This window comes from Pelodiscus sinensis, chromosome 1 (genome assembly GCF_052426305.1).
Source record: "Pelodiscus sinensis isolate ZL-2025 chromosome 1, ASM5242630v1, whole genome shotgun sequence".
Taxonomy (NCBI): domain Eukaryota; kingdom Metazoa; phylum Chordata; order Testudines; family Trionychidae; genus Pelodiscus; species Pelodiscus sinensis.
Genome location: NC_143052.1, coordinates 91769183 through 91792815, shown reverse-complemented (window position 1 = coordinate 91792815; position 23633 = coordinate 91769183). Strand labels below are relative to the sequence as shown.

At 45.4% G+C, this 23633-nt stretch overlaps 1 protein-coding gene across 2 annotated transcripts in view; it reads right to left on the bottom strand.

Annotated features, from left to right (window-relative positions):
* Nucleotides 1-639: 639 nt before the first annotated feature.
* SLC25A17 (solute carrier family 25 member 17) overlaps nucleotides 640-23633 on the bottom strand; it is a 66858-nt gene continuing 43864 nt past the window's right edge. For both annotated transcript variants that reach the window (XM_075913586.2, XM_075913509.2), the window contains exons 7-9: nucleotides 3865-3960; nucleotides 2159-2241; nucleotides 640-1102 (exon numbers count right to left, since the gene is read on the bottom strand). In XM_075913586.2, the coding sequence (XP_075769701.1) occupies nucleotides 955-1102; nucleotides 2159-2241; nucleotides 3865-3960 (327 nt within the window). In that variant the 3' untranslated portion in view covers nucleotides 640-954. The remainder of the gene's footprint in view (nucleotides 1103-2158; nucleotides 2242-3864; nucleotides 3961-23633) is intronic.

Here is a 23633-nt window from a genome sequence, read left to right as displayed (position 1 = left end):
TTTTCCTCTGCCCGGCAGCTCTGCGGGACCCCAGTCGGAGCCGGCCTGAGGAGGAGGAGGATCCTAGGACCCAGGTGAGCGAGCCCCGGGAATGCTGCTGCGCATGTGTGGGAGTTGCCTCACCCCGTTCGTATCTAGGGATGTCGGATCCACGTAAGTCGGGGACTGCCTGTAAATGTTATTCCTCATGACAAACATGAGTTATTATTTTGAAATAACCAGCCCGATATTTCAAAGTAACAGGCTTACTAGTGTGGATGCTCCACTTGTTATTTTGAAACAGACCAGGGCTAGAAGAAAAGGAGTGGTTCAGCGGGACAGTACACTCAATCATTTGAAATAAGCATTCCAGTTTCTCATAATTCTCATCCTTCTGACAGATACTTGGAGTAACATCCAGTCGTGCACCCACCTGAGAAAGAATCAGAAATGAAATGGAAATATGCCAGGAGCCCCGTTCTGCATGAATTATTTTAATGAACCAAATATCAGGTGAGATGACCACTTGGCAGGGAGAATTACATGAAATCAACTCCCTGTCAGCTGCTGACAGCCAGTACAAGCCGAAGACTGGCTGAGGGAAAGTTGGGGGGGGGGGGGGGAAGGACACCCTCTCCCCAAAAGAGCCAACCAAACCACTCTAGTAATTAACAAATTTTAATTTCAGATGCTAAAATAATCTTTTCCATTTAATTTCTTAACACAATCAGGTCACAAAATTTCAATACAGAGAACAAGCTACCACAAGGAGGGCTGGCAGCAAATCCTACTGGACTGCACGCTTCATTTCACCTCAAGTAGCCATTGAGATAGTGACAATAAGGATGGAGAGTAATGGAGGAGGTGACCCTAGAAAGAGAATTCTTTGCTACACAGCCTTTCCTCAAATATTGGATCTCCCTCTCGAAACTCCCAGTTTACTTCCATGCTCACTGTGCTGCAGAGATCACTTTCTCAGTGTTTCTGTGAATGCTTTAATCCCATGACTGTGAAGGTAGCAGCAGTCAGTTTTTCATAGACTAGGAACATGAGTGCAGCAGTGAGGACTGTCTGGAGGAGCTTTGCTTCAAGGCCTTTGTAGAGTCCCACCAATCCAAAACGCCTAAGAAGAAAGAGGTTTGACAAATGTGAAGAGTTTTCTCTAAACAAATTACGCTAATGAGAAATGTTGCATTGATAGCTCTACATGCTGAAGCTCTTCCTCTATCTTTAAAAGACAGATAAAGGATGGGAAACTGAACAAGCTTCTTACACACTCTATCCTACCAGAATATTTCATCTTTTGTTGAGAAGAGTAAGTCAGTGTCCATGGCATTTATGCAGAGACTGTCAGCAAAGACACCAATAAACACTTGCCCATAGACTTATCGGTCAACTAACTAAAACCCTTTTCTAAACTGCACCGTTATTTTGAGATAACTAGCATTATTTCGAAATAACAATGCAAGCGTCTACATAGCCATTCCATTATTTCGAAATTATTTCAAAATAACGGACATCTTATTCTAAAATCTGTAAACCTCATTCTGCGAGGAATAATGCCTATTCCGAAATAGCTATTTTGAAATAAGGCGTGTGTAGATGCTTTACTGCTGCTATTTCAAAATAGCCCCTCACCAGGGCCATTCTAAGTTATTCCTCCCCAGTGCTTCCTGGGGCTCTAAATCGAGATAGCATGTCTGTATTAGGTAAACCTGCCTTGGACTAATTTTGAGGCTTCCCTATAGTGAAGATGTGCTATTTCAAAATAAGATATTTCAGAATAACTATTCCAGAATAGCTTATTTTGGAATAAGTGTGCAATGTAGACATACCCTGAGTGGCACTGACCTCTAGTTAACTACTGACCTATTACTAATTCAAGTTAGAAGCTAAATTACAGACAGAGAATTAAAGACTCCTTATTCTATGCCCAGTCTCCTCAGCTACTTAGATTTGAAACATAACAGCTCAACACAGAGGGGTAAGCATTTTATACAGGATATTTAACTGTTTTCTGCAGGAGAGGCTGAGTTACTATCTATAGAATCATCTCACCCTGAATAACATGCAGATATTTAATTTGAAAGTAGTTACTTGTTCTCCGATCCCTAACTGCTAAGAAATTAAGAACCCATTTTTTGGTAGGACAGTGTGAGTCAGGAATTAGAAAACTCACCTTACTCGCTGTCGAAGAAGATAGAAAACATTCTTAAGACTGCCTAGTGTCCGGTTTTCAGGGTTCAATCTGTGACGTCCAAACTGAATGGAAAAGAAAGAAACAGGGTTAGCAATTTATTGACATTATTTCCTCTTAACCATAACACTCACTGCCAAACCAAGAAACCCTAGTGAACAAATAAAATGTGGAAAAGCTTCTAAATTCTATAGTAATTTCTAGGAGTGATTATCTTACATCTATTTTCATGTCTTCCAGCTTCTGCTATCAAAAGGTTGCAATCAGTGCAAAGGAGTGTGGCCAAAGCTTTTACTGACCTGAATTTATTTGATATAAGACCTCTAGCAGTAAGTCTTTGTTTGCTACAATGAAATCTTAATGATTTTTAAAGTCCATTTCTTTCTGACTTGTGCATCACAGAGTTAATAAAGATTCAGCAGAACAGTTTACACTCTCACAACTATGTAAAGTCATTACCTTCAGTACAATTACACATACGTAACCAAGGGTAGAAATTTATGCTAGAACTGGAACTTCATTTATAATTGTATTGATGTTGAGTGATTCATGCTTGATTCAAATATCCAACTAATTCTTCCACACTTGACTTTGTAGTGCTAACAATTGAATATGAAAGTAAGCAGATATAACTGAGTATTTACTAAAAATGTTATCATTGTTGTTATGCCACACCAATGTCAGCATGTATAGTTACCCAAGCTAAGATAAAGATAATCATATTACAGGATGCAAGATGTACAATGACTGCTTGCAAGGATCAGGAATGAGTGATTTATTCACCATGCCAATTATATGTACTGGGCAGCTGGCTAGATACATTATTTATTAGGAGTTCACTTTCCTCTGATATATCAAATATTGGACACTGCTAAAAGCCAGTAGTGATCTAAGTAAAGCAAACCTTTTGTATATTATTTGCTTTTTCATTTTATCTTTAATCATTTGGTCTTTAATATTTAGTCTTTAACATTTATTTTCCATGGTTATGGAAACTATTTTATATTTATAATCAGAAGTCTTAATTCACATTTTATGCAGCATTTAAATCATAAAGTGCTTCAGCAGTGTTTGTGAAAGACACCACAAAATGTGCTATATTGTAATTAGCTTTAGCTGTTTATGAGATAGGATTATTCCTACTGAGTTCCAGCAGGCTCCATTGGCAAGGCAACAAAAAAGCACAAGTTTAGGCCCATACAATCATTGAGACCTGCTACTGACCTTCAACATAACCAGTAGAGCCAAAAGGACTTTTAAATGAGAGACTTACGAATGGACAGGTATTGGATTGTACAGTACTAGCCTCCAGAGATAAATCCTGGAGTTAGATCGGGGTGTGCAATAACACAGTGGCAGTTTGCCAGGGCTAGTCCCTGGCAGGCTGCCACCACTATATTTACCTGCACAGCAGTAGGTACCAGTGATCGCAGCTCCTGTTGGCTGCGGATCGCCATTCCTGGCCAATGGGAGTGGTGGGAAGCAGCATGGACTGGGACATGGTTTCCTGCAGCTCCCATTGGCCAGGAACAGTGATCTGCAGTCAACAGGAGCGGCAATCACCAGTACCTGAAATCATGCAGGTAAATATAGCTGTGGGGGCCCACCAGGACCTAATCCTGGCAGACCGGATCCAGCCCATGGGATGGGTTTTGCCCATCCTTGAATTAGACATAAATAATACTCACCCGTAGAATTGATTGTATTGTCTGCATGGGGTAGGTAATGGTGGTGGCAACTGCCTTAGCTAAAGCACCAATGACGAATGCTTCCAAAGAGGTAAGCTGTTCAACAGTATAAGGAAAATATTACTTGCATGAAGAAACAGATCAGCCAATTATCTATGTTACAGTTTTATACCTATCACCATAGCATTGGAGTGCTTTCCACAAAAAGTCAATAGTAAAATCCTTAGTGGACTTCATGGAATATCTGACTTCTCCCTTTTCAGGGTCAAAACTACAAATAAACCCGCACAGTTAGACAGTGGATGTTCAACAACCTCTTGCATATATCATATTTCATTTGACATAGGCTCTGACTTCCCCTCTAGCTGGGGGTTGGGTTGCACGACCCCCATCCTCAGATAAAGGAGAAGCCCTAGAGCACCCACAGAGTTGGTGTCTATGTCCTTTGATATAATTTCTGTTACTAAAACCCAGTGGGAGGAGTCACGTGACTGGAATGTTTTAAAGTCACTACACACCCCTTATTTAGCAAAAACAGTAAATAGAAGGGTAAAGGAATGCCATTCCACATTCAACATATTGTAAGCTTTGAAATGATTGAAAATTGAGAGGAACAGGATGTGAACTGTTTATAGTTCAATGTTCTAATAAATCACAAGATGAGATACTTGTGGAGGTCTGTTATAGGCCATTAAAGCAGATTTGAAATAGGATGAGCAGATTCTTAAACATGTATCTATAATGTGTAGAAACACAGAGTTAAAATCAAGGTTGTTTATCATGGGAACGTATATTAGCGATCTCATGCTTCCACTAGTAAATTATCCTTGAGTTCTAAAAATTATAGATGATCTCACACACACACAATTACCCCAATTAAGTTGCATTATTAGGCCTTATTCTAACTGATAAAGATGAACCGACCATTGAACTAAAAACTGATGATTGCCTAGATGCAAGTGATTACAAATGAATTTGTTGTGTGCAAACAGAATATAATCTCAAGTTCCCAACTGCTAATAAATATATACTTGGTACTTGAAATTCCTAGTGCAAAAAACAAACTTGAGAATAACTGAGTGAAAGGAAACATTTATGCATAAAAATAAAAGTGGTAAGAATTATTTAAGAATGCTTTTTTAAAATGCCCCTAAACCCACAAATCTGCAATCACATAAGAAACGTGTTTAAAGAAATCCTAGTTAGAAAAAGAAATGAAAGTATCAATTAAAATTAGATATAAAATATATAATGGGAAAATGGGGAAGTGGACAGCAATGAGTATAAATCAGCAGTTAGGAAATACAGACAGTTGAAATGGCAAAATAAGATATACAAATATGACCAATGGGATTAAGGACAATATGGAGTTCTTTAAATACATCAGGAACAAATGAAACACTAATGGTATAGACTTAATAAGGATGGTAAAATACAGAGTGCATAAAAGGCACATGTAGTCAATAAATATTTCCGTTCTATATTTGAAAAAAAAGCAGGCTGAAGTAGTTATCTATTACAGAGATAAGGAAATAGTTGCTATATGTATTGATGGAATAGAAAGTATTAAAACATAATTATTAAAGGTAAGCATTTTAAAACTAGCAGGACCAGATAATTTCCATAAAGCATATTAAAAGAATTGACCAAGGAGTGCTCTGAACTGATGTTGATTTAAAAAAAATCTTAGAATACTAGAGAAGCTCCAGAGAATTGGAAAAAGAAGGAAGCATTTTGCCAATACAGGCAGTCCCCGACTTACGCGGATCCAACTTACATCGGACCCGCAATTACGAACGCGGCTTTTCTCGCCCCGGAGGACACGGACTACGGGACCTCGCGGTCCCACCGCCCATGTACTCCGGGGTGAAAAAAGCTGCTCCGCGTCTCCCTGGTCTGCAGAACAGGAAGACGCGGAGCAAAGCCGCGGAGGGGCTCGGGCAGCCAGGCAGCCCAGGCGGAGGGGCTGGGGCTGGTCTGCAGGGAGACGGGGAGCAAAGCCTTAGAGCCTTGAAGCACGCCCGCAGCGGGACAGCCCGGGCGCGCTTGAGCTGTCCCCCTGTGGGCGTGCTCCGCGGCTTTGCTCCCCGTCTCCCTGGTCTGCAGGGAGACGGGGAGCAAAGCCTCGGAGCACGCCAGCAGTGGGACAGCGCGGCGCGCCTGGACTGTCCCGCTGCCCGCGTGCTCTGCGGCTTTGCTCCATGTCTCCCAGGTCAGCAGACCAGGGAGACAGAGCAAAGCCGTGGAGGACTTGGGCGTCCCCACCCCCGTCTCCCTGGTCTGCTGGGGGGGAGGGTACAGCTAGTGCCCCCCCCCAGCAGACCAGGCTTTTCTTGCCTACCCCTGGGGTAGAGCAGCTGGGGGCTGCCGGGTTGGTCCCGCAGCGCTGCTCCGGACCAACCCAGCAGCACCCCAGCTGCTCTGCCCCAGGAGTCCTGATTCAGCCGCTGCTGGTCAGTTTCAGCAGCGGCTGAATCAGGACGCCTGAGGCAGAGCAGCTGGGGTGCTTCTGGGTTGCTCCAGTAGCGCAGAGGAGCCGCACTACTGGAGCAACCCAGCAGCACCCCAGCTGCTCTGCCCCAGGCATCCCCAAGTCAGCTACTGCTGAAACTGACTAGCAGCTGACTACAGGAAGCCCGAGGCAGAGTTGCTTTGCCCCAGGCTTCCGGGAATCAGCTGCTGATCAGTTTCAGCAGCAGCTGACTTGGGGACGCCTGGGTTTCTTAAGTTGAATCTGTATGTAAGTCAGAACTGGCGTCCAGATTCAGCCGCGGTTGAAACTGATCAGTTTCAGCAGCGGCTGACGCCAGTTCCGACTTACATACAGATTCAACTTAAGAACAAACCTACAGTCCCTATCTTGTACGTAACCCGGGGACTTCCTGTATTTAAAGAGTAGATGTGAAGACCCAGGTATATGCTAGTTAGTCTGACATCCCTCCCAAGCAAAATCATGGAAATTGATATGGGATACAATCTGTAGATTATTTTAAAAAGGAAATACAGTAAATGCCAATCAACAGGGTTTATGGAAAACAGGTCTTGTCAAACAAACTTGTCTTTGGATGAGCTTATAAATTTGGTTGATAAAGGATTTTTTTATATAATATACTTGGACTTTTGCAAGGCACTAACTTAGTCTTGGATTAAATTCAGATAAAAATTAGCTCTATACAAAATCAATGTAGCCTATACCAGGATGGATTTATATTAAGGTGATTTAAATCACTAAGAAAAAATAATTGATTTAAATCAAGTTTCTTGCTCATGCTTCTCACATATTGTTTAAACAATGGTGCAAATTTGATCACTAAAATGTAAAAAGTTGTACTGTGTTGAAAATTAACAACATCTAAGAGGGTATACACTTTGTATAATTTTGTAGATAACTTGATTTTTATTAATTTAGGAAATAGTACATAATGCTCATTATCTTTGTCAAGCTGCAGATGCAGCAGCAGTACATAAGGAATGGTAAGAACAAAATCACACACAAACACAATAGAATTTATATTTTATTAAATTCAATCTTTAACGTTACATAAATGTTTCAAATTTGCAATAAAAGCAGGCTCCTGAGTTGCTGGCGACGGCTTTCCTTACACTTCTCTTATTAATTTTCAAATTTTATTAACTCTAAGTACTCCGAACACTAACTATATGGTGTCTTTAAAACTTCTAGAATTATCTCTCATCTTCCCCACTCCCACTGTCATTTTGATTCATAGACTGAAACAGAAATAAGAGTTTTCCTGCTTTTTCAACTGCCAGTCAATTTCTTAGATTTGTGTGAAGACCAAATGATGAAAATATTCTCTCTATGCCTACAGAGGAAGCTGCTGCTGTGAAAAGTTGGTTTATCTACTGAAGCAACTCTCTGTTTTCAGGTGCCTGACTAATCATTCCCACCAATTCAGGGGGGTGATTTTGTTCAAAACATCATTGGTAAACATATACTAATTATATTATTTTGCTCCAGTCCTGAAATGTATTATGACTAGCATAACTGAGGAGTGATTCTGAGATGCCTATGCCATCTGATGTTAAGAACATTTGCAAGAAAATGAGGCAGAGTTAATGTTTGATCCATTTGCTTCTTTATTGCCTATTGTTTAAATTTCTGGTGAGGTATTTTTATTGTCAATGTCTCTTGAACTGCCTTCCAAATTTTGACAGCATCATCAGCAATGCATCAGCAATTTCTCTGAAGTTTGTTTAAGGCTATGGATAATAGGGTTTCAGTAAACTGAGCATATCCTCTATACTCTTCTTTAAACCAATCTTACATAATACTACGGATGAGATACTTCTATTTAAAAAGAGAGATTACTCACTTTGTACAGTAAATGGTGTTCTTTGAGATGGGTGTCCCTGTGGGCACTCCCCTGTAGGTTCTTGGCACTACTGCACTTATAATCAGAACATTTTAGCAGCAGTAATCCCCTTGGGTGCCGGGGCACACACACGGCGCTGCTTACGCATGTGAACATGACAACATGCGCATGCTGTCAACCATCCCTCCAGTTCCTTTTCTACCATGGAGAGATGTTAAAACTCCGAAGCAGAGGGAAAGAGGGAGGATCATGGAGCGCCTGCAGGACACCCATCTCGAAGAACACCAATCACTGCACAAGGTGAGTAACCTCTCTTTTCTTCTAGGAGTATCCCCGTGGGCACTCCACTGAGGGGCTTCAGATCTCAACAGGCTGCCAAGAGGACTGCTGCTCCAAATGTGGAAAACTGTGAAGCATAAGTGTCTATAGCATAATGTTTTGTAAAGGTATGTGTGGAAGCCTAGGTTTCTGCCCTACAAATGTCCCTGATTAGCACATCATGGAGGAAGACTGTAGATGTGGCTATCGCTCTAGTATAGTGTGCCCGTGGATAAGTGGTGTCACTTTGTTGATGTCATAGCATTCCTTAATGCAGTGGTCTCCAAACTTTTTATACCCAAGATCACTTTTTAAATGACAGAACAAGCCAAGATCTACCGCCCCACCCCTTCCTCTCTATTCTCCTCCTTTCCATCACTTGCTATCCCCAACCCTTATACTGCTGCTTTTTCCCCCAATTCTTCTGTAGGAAGAGGTTTGTCCAACATTTGGCCTGTCTAGACTGGTCCAAATGTCAGAAAAACCCCTTCTTTTGGAAGCCCCCTTATTCCTCGTGGAAAGAGGAATATAGGGGTGACCGAAAGAACACATTTGCTCTTCCACTAAAAAAAACAGAAGAACAAACACATCCCTGGATGCAGAAGAGTTTTTCTGGGATATCTCTGGAATCCAGAAAAACTCCTGCAGTCTGACCATACCCTTGCTAGGTTGAGGCAGGATGTGTAAGCTCTGGGGTGGGAATGAGGGATTTGGGTGTGGGAAGGGGTGAGAGGTGCAAACTCTGGGAGGAAATCTGGATGCAGGAGGAGGTGGAGAAGGGGACCCTGGCTCGGGGAGGGGGCTCCAGGCCAGGCAGTGTTGGGGTCAGATGTAGGGTTGGGGTACTAAGCAAGCCACAGGTTTGTGGGTATGAGCAGGGCTCGACAAATGATGCAATCTACTCGCCCGTGGCAACCCGGAAGGAGATTGCAACCTGGAAGAGCCGGGTTCGGGCGATCTGCGCATGCTCAGAACGCCGGACAGCACAGCTGGCGAGCGGGGCTCGCCGCAGTTCGGCGAGCCCTGGGTATGAGGATGCAGAAATTTGGGTTGGGGTATGTGAGGGGCTCAGGGCAGGGGGTTTCAGTGTATGACAGGTTCAGATCTAGGGTCTGAGGGAAGGGGGAGTGCAGGAATATTATGATGCTGTGGGCAGATGGGGGCTTGGCCCCAATTGGAAGTTTGTTCGCCAGGCTTCATTTTTAAATAAAATACTGTGTCAAACACAAAAAGTTTCTGCATTGTCTTTGTTTATGAGAAGGGCAGGGAACCTGTTTTGAGTCAGGGGTCACTGACCCACAGAAAGTCAGTTGGGGCCACACAAGTGAGATGCAAAATAAAAACTCCTCCAAAACCCCCACAAGCCTCACTAATGTGGCCCCAACTGTGCTGGTGGGAGCAGGGGGCATGGTATTGGGGAAGGGTGCCAGGGGGTACCAGGACAGTGGACAGGGTGCTGGGTAGGGTGCCAATGGATGCTGGGACAGGGAGCTTGTAGGTGCCAGGGCAGGGGACAGGGTGCTGGGGCAGGGTGCCAGTGGGTGCTGGGTCAAGGGCCTGGGGCAGAATACACGGTGCCAGTGGGTGGTGGGGCAGGGTATTTTCGGGGGTTTGGGCAGGGGGAGAGGACAGGGACCAGTACCTGCGGATCCTGCAGCTACAAGCCAAGGCCCAGAAAGCGAGTGGGCTGCTCCCCCCAGCCCTAAACAGTAGCACAGTACCTGAAACACTGGTTCATTGTGTAGCCTGATGCCTTCCTGTGAGGGCTGGGAAAGGGGGGGATGAGAAGTCCCGGACCGTGCCAGCTCCAGCTGGCATGCTGGAGACTCTATTCCCCTCTGCCTTGGGGAGTGGGGGGGAGGGAGAGAGTCCCAGACCACGCCAGCCCCAATCTAAAATGCTGGTCTGTCGCACGCTGGGGACTTTGTTCCCCTGCTGCCTTTCTGTGCGCGGGGAAGGGGTTGGGTGTCCGGGACTGCACCGGCTCTGGCTGCTCAGGCAGCGCATGCTGCCGCGGGGAGTGGAGGAGTAAGGCGCAAGCTTCTCCAGTGGTTGCGGTTGGCGTGAGCTGGGACTCCCACCTCCCCTGCAGGCAGGCAGCAGGTGAATAAAGACCCCAGCACGCCAGCTCCAGCTACTCAGGTAGTGGGAACGGGGAGTCCCAGACCACGCGAGCCCCAACCACTTGGGCAGCGCCCACAAAAGCTTATGCTCCAATACATCTGTTAGTCTATAAGGTGCTACAGGACTCCTTGTTGCTTTTGTAAACTATTTGTTTGTTTGCTGCCTCGCCCTGACCTAGGGCCAGGACTTTCTGAACTTGTAAATTGTTTGTTGTTGACCCACCCTGACCTAGGGTCAGGGCCCCCTGAACTAACTGTTTGGTTGCTGCCCCGCCTGAAGCAAGGCCTGGGCTTCTGAACTCTGGGTTAACTCTGTCTGTTTGCTGCCTGCCCTGCACCAAGGTCGGGGCTTTGTAACTTAAAACTGTGAGGGCTTATTGCCCTGCCTGAACCCGGAAACCCTGAACCGCCTGGGGGTACGTCTAGACTACATGCCTCTGTCGCCACAGGCATGTAGATTAGGTTACCAGACATAGGAAAATGAAGCAGTGATTTAAATAATCGCCACTTCATTTAAATTTACATGGCTGCCGCGCTGAGCCGATCAGCTGTTTGTCGGCTCAGCACGGTAGTCTGGACGCACGGGTGTTGACACCAAAGGCATACCTGGGATGAGGCATACCTGGGTGGTCGACAAATGCCTTTGGTGTCGACACCCGCGCGTCCAGACTATCGCGCTGAGCCGACTAACAGCTGATTGGCTCAGCGTGGCAGCCATGTAAATTTAAATGAAGCGGCGATTATTTAAATCGCCGCTACATTTTCCTATGCCTGGTAACCTAATCTACATGCCTCTGGCGACAGAGGCACGTAGTCTAGACGTACCCTGGGTTTGGTTCCTACCCTGTCCCAAACCAGGGCAAGGAGTTTTGAACTCTTTGCCTCTCGCCCTCACCTGAAGCAAGGCTGGGTGCTGAACAATTTGCCTATTGTCCCGACCTGGACCAGGCCAGGATATTGAACTATTGACCTGGGGGTTTATTTTAAATATCTGTGTAGTGTGGCGGACTGGCCGCCCACTGACCCAGAGACAGAGGAATCCCTCCAGGAGGCCTAAATAGCCTACAGTACCAAATACCTGGGACACTTGGTGTTATGTAATGTGGTAAATAAGTCTATTTCTGCAAAGCCCCATCTGAGAAAAATGGTATCTAGGGTTTGGGGGTGTATCTTCCATTGGTGTTTTTGGTGAAATATACAATTCAGTTGGTCTGCGGTAACATTCTGTTTGCCAGGGAGATATACTGCTGATATGTTGATCTGATGGAGGATGCACCACTACCACAGTGCTGTGGCCTCATTGCAAAGGTGATATGATCTGACCCCACCCTGCCAATGTATGTAGAACAGTGATCTCCAACCGTCTTAAATATGAGATCACTTTTTGAATTTATGTGCAATCCGGGATCTAGCTCAAACCCAAACACTGTTGCCCCGCCTCCTTCCCACCCCTGCTCACTTCATCCTCCCTCCCCCATCCTCACTCACTTTTATCAGGCTGGGGGCATAGGGTTGGAGCTCAGGGAAAGGGGATACAGGCTCTGGGCTTGGGCTAAAGGATCTGGAGTGTGTGAGGGGCTCTGGGCTGAGCCTGGGGCAGGTGAGTTGAGGTGCAGGAGGGGGTGCAGGGTGAAGGCTCCGGGAGGGAGTCTGGGTGCAGGGGAACTCAGGGCTAGGGCAGGGGTATTGGGTGCAGGATTGGGGCTGGGGTTCAGAATATGGGCTCCCGCTGGGCACCATTTACTGCAGGTGGCTTCTGGGTGGTGGTGAAGTGGGCCTAAGGCAGGCTCACCCCTGCTCTGGCTCTGCACCACTCCCAAAAGCAGCCAGCAAACTTTCTCCATCCCTGCTCTGTGGAAATGAGGTACAGGGTGGGGCACCCTGCCATTAGCACACACACCCCTCTTCTTCCCATGCCCTGCACAGCAAGCAGGAGGCTCCCCGTGTGGCGGGCAGCTCCAAAGCAGAGGGCAGGAGCAGCATAGCAGTGCTGAGAGGGGCAGATGAAGTACCAGCATTTGACAGCCTCCTGGCCAAACCTATCAGGATCACCTGTCAAAGGCTCCAAGATTTAGCAGTAGATCTCTATCTACTGGTTGGTGAGCACTGATGTAGAACATACAAGCAGTGTTGTCTATGTATATTCTCACTGCCTTGCCCTGAATTAAGAGAAGAAAATGTTTGCAAGCTCTTCTTAATTCCTGGAGCTTGGGCACATTGATGTGTAGGTTTGCCTCCATTGGCAACCATCTTCCCTGCGTGCTGTGTCCATAGGTGTGTACCCTCAGCCCTCCAGGGAAGGCTATGTGAATAGACAGAGTTGGCTGTTGAAAAGGAACTCCTAAGCAGAGATTGTTGACCTGCAGCCACCTTATGAGGGATTGTAGTGGAAATGAAGACGACAATTGTGGTATCAGGAGATTAGGTGGTGTACAACAATCGTTCCCTTTTATGCCTGAATTTCCTTTTAGGCCTGAATGGTTTAGGCAGCTATTTATGCTGTTTCCTTCTCATTATTTTCTTATTCTCAAGGGGTGCATCTAGACTGGCAAGATTTTGCGCAAAAGTGGCCGCTTTTGTGCAAAAACTTGCCAGCTGTCTACACTGGCCACTTGAATTTGCACAAGAGCACTGACTTTGTAATGTACAAAATCAGTGCTTCTTGCGAAATACTTTCACACTCCCACTCGGGAAAAAGCCCTCTTGCGCAAGAATACTTGCTCAAGAAGGCCAATGTAGACAGGAAAGAATTGTTTTGCGCAAAAAAGCCCCAATGGCTAAAATGGCGATTGGGGCTTTCTTGCGCAAAATCGCGTCTAGACTGGCCACGGATGCTTTTGCGCAAAAGCATCCTTGCCAATCTAGACGCGCTTTTGCAGAAATACTTTTAATGGAAAAACTTTTCCGTTAAAAGTATTTCCGCAAAATCATGCCAGTCTAGACGCAGCCAAGGAGTTAACTGCTTGCTTACGGTGGTACAGCTTAGGAATGCACTGTTTACTGTTAACAAGCTCTGAGACCTGTTTCAAGGCTATCCACCTGGTCCAGGAGTATCTGGAAAGATCACAGATAGCTATCTATGTTGAATGTTTACCACTTGCTAAAGCTAATTATTTGGCCTAGGAAAATATTCAATGTACAGTAATTCCTCATTTAACATGTGCCCGCTTAACATGTTTTCACGATAGCACGATTTTTTTTTTAGGGAACGATTTTTGAATTACACGACCGTCCCCAGAATAACATGATTTCCCAGCCGGCCTGTTGCCGGCGGCTGTGCAGGGCTTTCCCCACCTCCCTGCAAAGTGACGGAGGGTTTGCCGCTGGCCGTGCCATTCCCCACTGACTCTTCCTCACCGGACACCTTGCCCGCTCTCCTCCACCCCCACTTGCAGGCTGGTGGCTGGGTTTCTCCAGCCAGCCCATTGCCGGCGGCTGCACGGGGCTTCCTCTACCGCTTTGCCGCTCGCCCCACCATTCCCCGGCAATCCCCCCTCGCCAGACACAGTGCGGGTCCCGGTAGACCCGTCACAGGAGCATACTCCCACCCCAATCCCCCTCTCCTCTCCTCTCCTTCCCTTTCCCAGAGCCAAACACCTCCCCTCCCTGCTGTAACCCAGACCCATTTTTCCCCCAACCTTATTTCCCGGTCCCAACAGACATCACCACTTGAAACGAAACCCCCACCTTTTCCATTATTTTCAGTGGGAAAGTTGACCCCGCATAACACGTATTCACTTAACATGATCATTTTCTGAAACATATCTATAGTGTTAAATGAGGAATTACTGTATTAACAATTCTGCCAGGTTCTCAAAACAATTGGTAAGAGTAATGTAGATCCAATAGCATATAAGTGCTGGGGATATTCCTAACATTGGAACCTCAGCGTAGACCAAGGCCGCAGAAGGTGCTATGCACCGGCCTTAGAGTCCATCCACTGTCCTTCTTCGGGGAGTTCCCGGCCGCAGAAGGGACGTAAGTATTGTATCCTATCCTAAGACTTTCTTAATAAGCACTGCATTTTATTTGGAGATTTGTTTAGGCTTAATAAGCATTGTACTTTACCTTGCTAGTTGCTTAGTAAAATCTTTAAACCTTCACCCAATTTGTGTGCTTATTGCCTCCGAATCCTTTAAGGAAAGAACCATTGCCTCTTGGCAACACAGGGATCCCCTAACCTTGTTTGTGGGACTCAGTCTCTTGTGTAAAAAGCCAAAAGCATGGGTGTAGCCATGCCTGCAGTCTTTGCATGTGTAGCCTGGCATGGGGAACTACAGATGTGGTTGCAGACATATGACCAAGGAGTTGTAGGCATTGTCTGGCAGACACTGTGGGGCTGTTCATAATGGTTCTGACTACTGTGGCCAATGTGCAGAACCTTTGCAGTGGCAATCGTGCCTGTAGATGTATGCAGTCCAGAGGGGCGCCTATGAACACCTGAGAGGGGGCGAGGTGTGACTTTTGGGTGTTTATTTGAAACCCCAGCATTGTGAGGAGTTGGATTGTGTCCATGGTGTTTTGCCTGGCCTGTTGCTCTGCTGGAGCCACTATCAGGCAATCGTCTAAGTAAGGGAAGATAGCTATTCCTGATTTTCTTATATGGGCAACTGCTATGGCAGAATCTTGGAGAAGACTCTGGATGCCGCAGATAGGCCAAAGGGTAAGACTCAATACTGGTAATATTGATCTTATAGGCTGAACCTCAGGAACTTTATATGAGATGATCATATTGCTATGTGAAAATATACATTTTGCAGGTTAAGGGATGAATTGGTTTCCTTTTTCCAGTGCAGGAATTATCTTTGCCAGCATTACCATGGTGAATTGGGTTTTTTCCAGAATTTGTTGAGTCTGTGCAGACTCAATATGGGTCCTGTCTTCCCAATTTTTTTGGCATGAGGAAGTATCTGGAGTAGAACCCCTTTCCCCTGTGATGTGTTAGTACAATCTCTATTGCCTCCATCTAGAGCAAAGTCTTCTTCATCTTCAGTACCGACACCGCAGAGCATTTGTCCTTAGCTGGCACTGCTCCTTGGGGATTGTCCATACCAGACTTTCACAGTGCCTGCGCATCCCCAGAAGCCCTTTGCCTGGAGGAGGGAGGCTTGTGCTGAGGGGATAGTCTTTTCAGTTACCTCTCCACTGGTGATGATGTAGGGATAACATATTAAAGTATTAAAAATGATTCCCCCAAGTGGAAGTGACTCCCCATAATTTGTTCCCCACAACTAAAAGTCTATAGTATAAGTTTAAGTAGAAAAAGCATATAAGTGTTTAGATTTATTCTTAAGATTGTTAAATGTTTAGATTTATAATTATTGCCCCTCTAGAATATAATTTGTTAGGAATGTAATATTAGGTCATGTAACTTAAAACTGTTAAAAATATAATACTATGTAGCCAGAAACAGCTCCCCTCTCTGTGTCCCAGGACACGCTCAAACTTTTGCAAGTGGCTGCTTGTCAAGCCACTAACACGCTGCTCTGGGAGCCAAGCCCTGTAATTGACTAAGGGCATTGTTACACAATTGACGCCTGTTCTCTTCAAAGCATTGTGAAGCAATTAACTCTAATTGCAAAGTGAAACATTGTAACTATAACAGTAACTAACTCAAACAAAATACAGGACTATGTAGCACTTTAAAGACTAACAAGATGGTTTATTAGATGATGAGCTTTCGTGGGCCAGACCCACTTCCTCAGATCAAGGGTCTGGCCCACGAAAGCTCATCATCTAATAAACCATCTTGTTAGTCTTTAAAGTGCTACATAGTCCTGTATTTTGTTTCAGCTACACCAGACTAACACGGCTACATGTCTATCACTAGTAACTACCTCAGCACTCAGAAAGAGAATATTTTAAGAAATGCCACCCAGAAACTTTCGTAACTACAACTCTTGTACATTTAAAATTATTATTATACAAAATACTGTATGTGAAACATTAATTAGGGAATGTGTGTAAGAGAGAGAGTGTGCTTGGACAATGAATGAATGGTTTGAGAGGTGCCAGCCTGAGAATGCAGCATTAAAGGGCTAAAGAAGACATCAGGTGCCAGTGCAACCAAAAGGTGTCAAGTGGAGAAAAACTGGAGACTGGAGGTCCACCCTATGAGATCACTGACAAGCACCTGGCAGCCACCCTGAAGATATGCAGCAATTCCCATAGACTGGCATAGGAAGAAATTCCTATAAAGATTGGACCAAAAGACTATGGAGTCAGTCCAAAATTCTGCTGCCAGCCCACCAGGAGCTTCAGATGCGTATCTGATCAGGACTTCGCTCCTCACTACCATCACTTGTGTACAGAATACCTGGCCAGTATTCTGTCATAAGCAACTTCCAGGCTGGTAACTATAACCTGAATGAATGGATGAATGATTGAATGAATGTTTTTATATTTATATATTATCATCTTTACAATAAATGTGGCTTTTTGCCTATCCCCCCTCATAAGATCCTGCTTGCTTTTATTGGTACAACAATGAGGAGTGCTTTCTCTTAGTTGTCTTCTTGGCAGACTCGTCTCTTGGGGTGCGTCTACACTGCAGGGCTTAACTCAAAATAAGCTATGTAAATTGAGCTACGTCAATTGCGTGGCTTATTTTGAAACAGCGTATTTTGAAATAGGGAGCTGTAGTGGGTTGAAGTGGTCACCCACTGACCCCAAAGGGAAGGCCCCTCCCCGCCCCCGAGCCTTGGTGGGCTGCACCTGGCCTTAATGATCCACCTGGCCAGAAGCCAGGGGGTTGGGTCAGCGAGATAAGAAGCCTGCCAGCAAGGCCAGTAAAAGCTCAGCCACTGAAGGAGCCAGAAGTCTCCCCTGCATACCAAGGAGACGAGCTAAGGCCCAGAGAGGTGGACAACTGGCGTGGACCACCGGGGTCCATGCTGAACAGCGACCTGGAGGGACTGTGGACCATCCTGGACTTCTCAGAGACCCTGCAAGCCGCTGAGGAGTGGCAGCAGGACCTGGACCCCTTTGACGGCCCTGAGACGCCTATCAGACATCCAGGTACGTACTGAGGGGGAGAAGGGAAGTGACCCAGAGAATAGCACAAACGCATAAACACCCGGGTCAGCATGTTTCGGGCTGGAGCCCCTACTGACCTGGCAGCAGTCTATACTGCTGTTTCTAGGGCCCTGAGCTGGGGTACAGTGGAGTGGGCAGGCCTGCACCTGCCCCCGCCACCCACCGCTCAGGTGGTAGTCTCTCCCTCTCCGCCATTGCGGGCAAACTGCCTGCAACACTCCTGAGCAAGGAGACCCCAAGGCTATGTCTACACTCGCAGTTTCTTGCGCAAGTATGGCCGTTCTTCGCAAGAATCCACAGAGCGTCTACACTGCCCGCCTGCTCTTGCGCAAGGAAATTTACAGTACGGCGTGGTAAGAGGGCTTCTTGCGCAAGAGCTACGCTTTTTAACAGGTGTAAGCCCTCTTGTGCAGGAGCTCTTGCGCAAGAGGGCAGTGTGGATGCTTAGCAGGGATTTCTTGTGCAAGAAAGCCCTACAGCTAAAATGGCCATCAGAGCTTTCTTGCGCAAGAAAGCATCCACACTGGCATGGGCGCTCTTGCGCAAAAGAACCCTTGCGCAAGATGTTCTTGCACAGGAAGTCATCAGTATAGACATAGCCCAATTGTGTAAATTGTTATAAACTGTTTTCCTGCTGCCCCGCCCTGACCAAGGGCTGGGTTTTTAAACTGTTGTCTGCTGCCCTGCCCTGACCTGACCAAGGGCTGGGCCTATAAACTGCTTTGCCTGCCGCCCACGGGCTGGGCTTACAAACTGCTTCCCTGATGCCTGCCCTGAGCTAGGGCCAGGCCTGTACAAACAGTGTGCCTGCCACATTGCCCTGACCAAAGGCCAGGCTCTGAACTATTTGCCTGCTGCCCTGCCCTGTACTGGGGTTGGGGCCTTTGAAGGCTGTTGCCTGCCACTCTGCCCTGACCAAGGACTGGGCTTTGAACTATTTGTTTGCCGCCCACCCTGAACTAAGGCCGAGCCTCTGACTGTCATTGGCTGGCCTACCCCCAAACCCAGGCCGCTTGTTATTGTTTATTTTGTCGCCCCGCCCTGAGGTAAGAGAAGGGGACTCCGGACTGGTTATTTGGATTACTAATTCCCCCCAGAGACTGATCCAAGTGTAGTGGGTTGGAGCAGCCACCCACTGACCCTGAAGGGGAGGCGCCCCTTCCAGAGCTGACCAGCTTACAGGAGCGTCTACACATCATTTATTTTGAAAGAGAGCACTCTTCCTCAGACTTCCCTTATTCCTAGTACAATGAGGGTTACAGGAGTCGGAGTAAGAAGTTCTCCATCTTGACAGTCTTTTGACACTATTTCGAAATAACTGCCTGCTGTGTAGATGCAGACTAAGTTATTTCAGAATAACACTAGTTATTTCGAAATAATGTTGCAATGTAGACGTACCCTCGGTGTGGATGGTCCCGACTGGAGATTGCTGTTGGTGAGGTACGGGGTGGAAATGTGCTTGATGCCAGTTCCAAGGCTGGTCTCTCTACCTTCTCCATGGTGAGGAGCTTTAACTGATGCTCCCTTGCCTTTGTGACGTCAACATTTCCTTTTATTCCTTAAGACATACTTAAATCTTTGGTTAAAAAATGCATTAAATGGGCACTGCAGCCAGATGTTATCAAGGAGAATCATTCCATTTTGTCTTCTAAATACTCTCTCATCTCTGCCTGTCTCATCTTTGAATGTGAAAAAACTGCATGTGACAGCTGAATTTTTGTTCACAGTTTATTACCACTTTCTCTGCCATTTCTTTTAACTATTCTGTGGTGTGGGCATTTCCCTTTTTTTTTTTTTTTTTGGTAAACGTGTAAACACTGAAATGTTTCCATGCGGGTGGGAGGGAAGGTGGATCCTCAGGAGTCAATGCTCGCAAGAAGCCTGTTTAAAAGCTGGATCCCCACAAGCACTGACTCCCACCTGCTTCCTCCCTGCTGCCTCCGATACAGAGGCAGATACAGATACAGAGGCAGTAGCATGGAGGGGGAAGGCTTGTGTGTAACTGTGAATGATAACCAATGAGTCCAGGCTCATGAGTTAACCATTTAAATGTGTATGTCGTCACATCCCTAAAAAAGCTCTATCACCTCTGGGCAAACATTTTTCATAAATCAGTCACTCCATATTTAACCTATCAGTCCTCGTCCTCAAAGAAGCCTGCACAACACCTTTAAAAGACAAGCACAGGAATTTAAATTCATAACTCTGCCAGGCACTAAAACTCCTAGTTTCAGCAGAGACTTGTTTTATAGCTCAGTACAATTTGTAATCTACTAACTCTCCTCTATTCTTTGACTGTAGAGGTGTTAATTGCCCACTTTGTTTTGTGTTTTCTTGCAACTTGTTAACCTCTTATACTTCATCTGTCCCATTTTATATTTTTCTGCGACAATCCTATCTTTTCCAGACCTAAAGAAGAGCCTTAGAAAGTTTAAATATTTGCAATTTATGTTAGTGAAAGAGACTCATATATGTGTCTTAACAATTCTGGTTTTTACTATAGTTTCAACCAATTTGCCTGATACTGAAGTTAGTCTCAGTAACCAGTAAATCTGCCTTTTTTTTTTAAAAGGCATTAACATTAGTTACCCAGTTCAGAGGCTGATTTAAGTGACAGGCTAGATATCACAGTTAGTAGTTCTGCAATTTCATATTTGAGTTCCTTCAGAACTTTTGGATGAATACAATCTGGTCCTGGTGACTTATTACTGTTTAATTTATCAATCTGTTCCAAAACCACCTCTACTGACATCTCAATAAGAGACAATTTCCTTAGATATGTCACCTAAAATGAATGGCTCAGGTGTGTGGACCTCTCCCACATCTTCTGGTGCAAAGACGGATGCAAAGATTTATTTAGTTTTTCCAAATAGCCTTCTCTTCCATGAGTGCTCCTTTATCTCCACAAACATCCATGGCCCTACTGACTGTCTGGCAGACTTTCTGCTTCTTAACAAAATTATTTGACAAAATTTTTGCTGTTAGTTTGTCTCATGAGCTAATTATTCTTCAAATTCTTTCTTGGCCTAGCTTATTATACTTTTTCATTTGATTGGTCAGAATTTGTGCTCTTCAAATTCCCTCAAAGGTGGATCCCTAGGAGTCGGTGCAAGCAAGAAGCCCGTTTAAAAGCTGGATCCCCACAAGCACTGACTCCCGCCTGCTTCCTCCCTGCTGCCTCCGATACAGAGGCAGATACAGATACAGAGGCAGGGGATTGGACTGGATTATCTCGAGGTCCCTTCCAGTTCTAGTATTCTATGATTCTATACTGTGGGTGACGCCCACTGCTAACACTTGAGGTACAATACCCGACAAGGCTGATGGCCATAATCTAGGACAGCGGTTGCCAACCTGTGGTGTCTGGACCCCAATGGTACTGTAGGGGGTCCGTGGAATGTCAGGACCTGAGAGGCTCCGTGCCAGCAGCCAGCAAGTCCCTCAGCCCATGCTGCTTTCTGAGCTGTGGGAAGCAACATGGAATGAAGCTGCTAGCACGGAGCCGCTCAGCTGAGGGATGAGGCTCGGGAAGCAGAGTGGGCTGAGGGACACGCAGGCTGCAGGCACAGCTATATTGTTGGGGGGAGGGGTCCGTAAAATTTTAATAGATTGAAAAAGGGTCCATATGCTATAAAAAGGTTGGGAGCCACTGATCCAGGACAATGGAATGTGAAACAGCTCCGCCTTATTGCGGATGCTCCAGACTGTCTCTGACTCATGGATGCTGTGATAGTACAGAGTCAGGTAACCTTCTCCACTGGGAAGTGCAGGAATCAAATAATTTCCATTTTATGGAAATCCTATACAAGGTGAGAGGGGAAAATAATCAGGGTCTTCAGTTAATTTCTCCTCTGCCTCCCCCGCAAAGAGACACTGAAAAACACCTGGAAATAAAGGAAACTGAAGGGATAGGAAGGACTGCCTAAATCACATTGGAAAGATATCTGGCCTGTGAAGGAATGTAACTAGGACAATATCTAAGATGAGGAATTACTATTTGTAACCAATTTCTTTAGTGAATCGAGCTTAGTTTGCATACTTTGTTGCTTAGTAGTCACGTAAAAGCCACCTTTTTTAGTTAATAAACGTATTTCTTGTGTATAATATAACCCAATTTCTGTAATTTCTAACTTGGAGGGAAGGGAGGGAGAAGTTGTGCATATCTTCCTCCACAGTGAGGGAGGGGGCAAATCTCTCATAATTTTGGGTTTGCACTTCAAGGGAATTGGGCACCCTGGTGCTGTTGCAAGTCCCTTAAGCTGTGCCTTTCCAGCACTCATCTCAGTGTCTATACTGTTGTTCCTCCCACTCTTTTTAACAGGGGTGGGGAAGAGGCGCCTCTAAGTCACTGGTAGCCCTCAGGGCATGCTGGCAACAGGCCAGACACCAAGTTCAGTCTCTTTCCTCCTCTTTGCCTATATACCTGTGAAGTTTCCCTCCTCATGTTTCAGCCAGCTCTTCAGTAGTGCATCTTCTTCCCACAGTTCCTAAAGCATCCCTATCTGCTGGAGGAGAGGCTTTAAATAGGTTCTAGCAGGCTCCTTTACTGGTCTCAAATGTCATAATTAACCTGGAGTAATCTTTGTTACATGGGGGAAAGGGACCTTCTTATCCTGGAGCTAATATACCTGTCTTCCACCACTTTCCTGTCTCCATCTGGCCTGACCGCATCACAACACACACAAACATACACAGACTATGTAAGAACTCATCCTTCTGAAGTTTCACCAGGAGGAAGGACCATTATCTATTGATTACCTGTTATACCTGAGGACAAAATCAGAGCCCCAAACTATATAAAGGAATGACTCAAATATACATGGGGATTCTTGGTCTGAACGAACAGCTGTTATGAATACATGTGATGAATGGAAGAGGTACAATCCTCTTCTGGACATCCAAGCCATTCAGTTAACTAAGCTGCCTATAAGAATTAATCCCAAACACAGTGGGTCCTTGAGAGTTTCCATGAAGTGTTGGCAGGGAGCCAGGAGAACCAATAAGAAGAGAGTGAGAGTTTTGAATTGCGGGATCCACAGTCTTTTGTGTGATCAGAACAAGAGCTGGAAGAGACGAGTTAAGCCAGGACAAGATACGGAATTTCCAGCGATAACCATAGCTAGGAAAGGTCTAAACCTTAGAACAACAGAGATTTAATTAGAACAGGGAGTATTTAGTTAGATGTGATCAGGTTATTTTCTTTATTTTGGGATTTGTGACCTACTCTGTGCTGAGTCCATGCACCCCTCCCCTGTACACTAACTTTTAAACTGAATCCCTGGAAGCAATTCTCTGTGGTTTTGATCTGTCTTTTTTTAGTTGCTCTGTAACACCTATCCACCAAGTATGCTTTATCGAGTCTGTCTTCTTTGTTTTGGTAATAAAATAATCTTTTAAGACTATAATCTGATTCTTGTGCCCTAGAAGGAAGGAGTTTCTGTGTGCACGTGCCTGAGACTGAAAGATCAGCTATTAAGAAATTACAAGTTGTTGTTTTCTTCAAGCACTCTCCTGAGGGAAAATTAAAGAGCTTAGGAGTACCCCACTGGAAGAAACCTCTCAGTGCTTCTTCCTGGGTTTTCAAAAGGGTTTTTGCATTTGGATGATGTCAATATACCACCCAAGGTCAGGAAATCTGTGACTTTGGAGGTTTTTAAAGCAGAAGCCCTTAATGGCAGGGTATTTTAAAGTCTCTTGCAGGCCCCCCACCTTCTGGTGATGGCTGGGGAGCTGGGACCTGAATAGAGGGTACCCTTGGTGGACCACAGAGGGGGAAATACAAGGTTCTTGCCCTGAAATGTGACAAAAGTAATAGGTGACTTGATTATGGTCTACAAGCACCCACGTACGGAAAATATTTCTAATAATAGACAGAACTTCAATCCAGCAGAGAAAGACATAAGATCACCAACTGGAAGCTAAAGCAAGACAATTTCAGACTACAAATAAGAAGCAATGT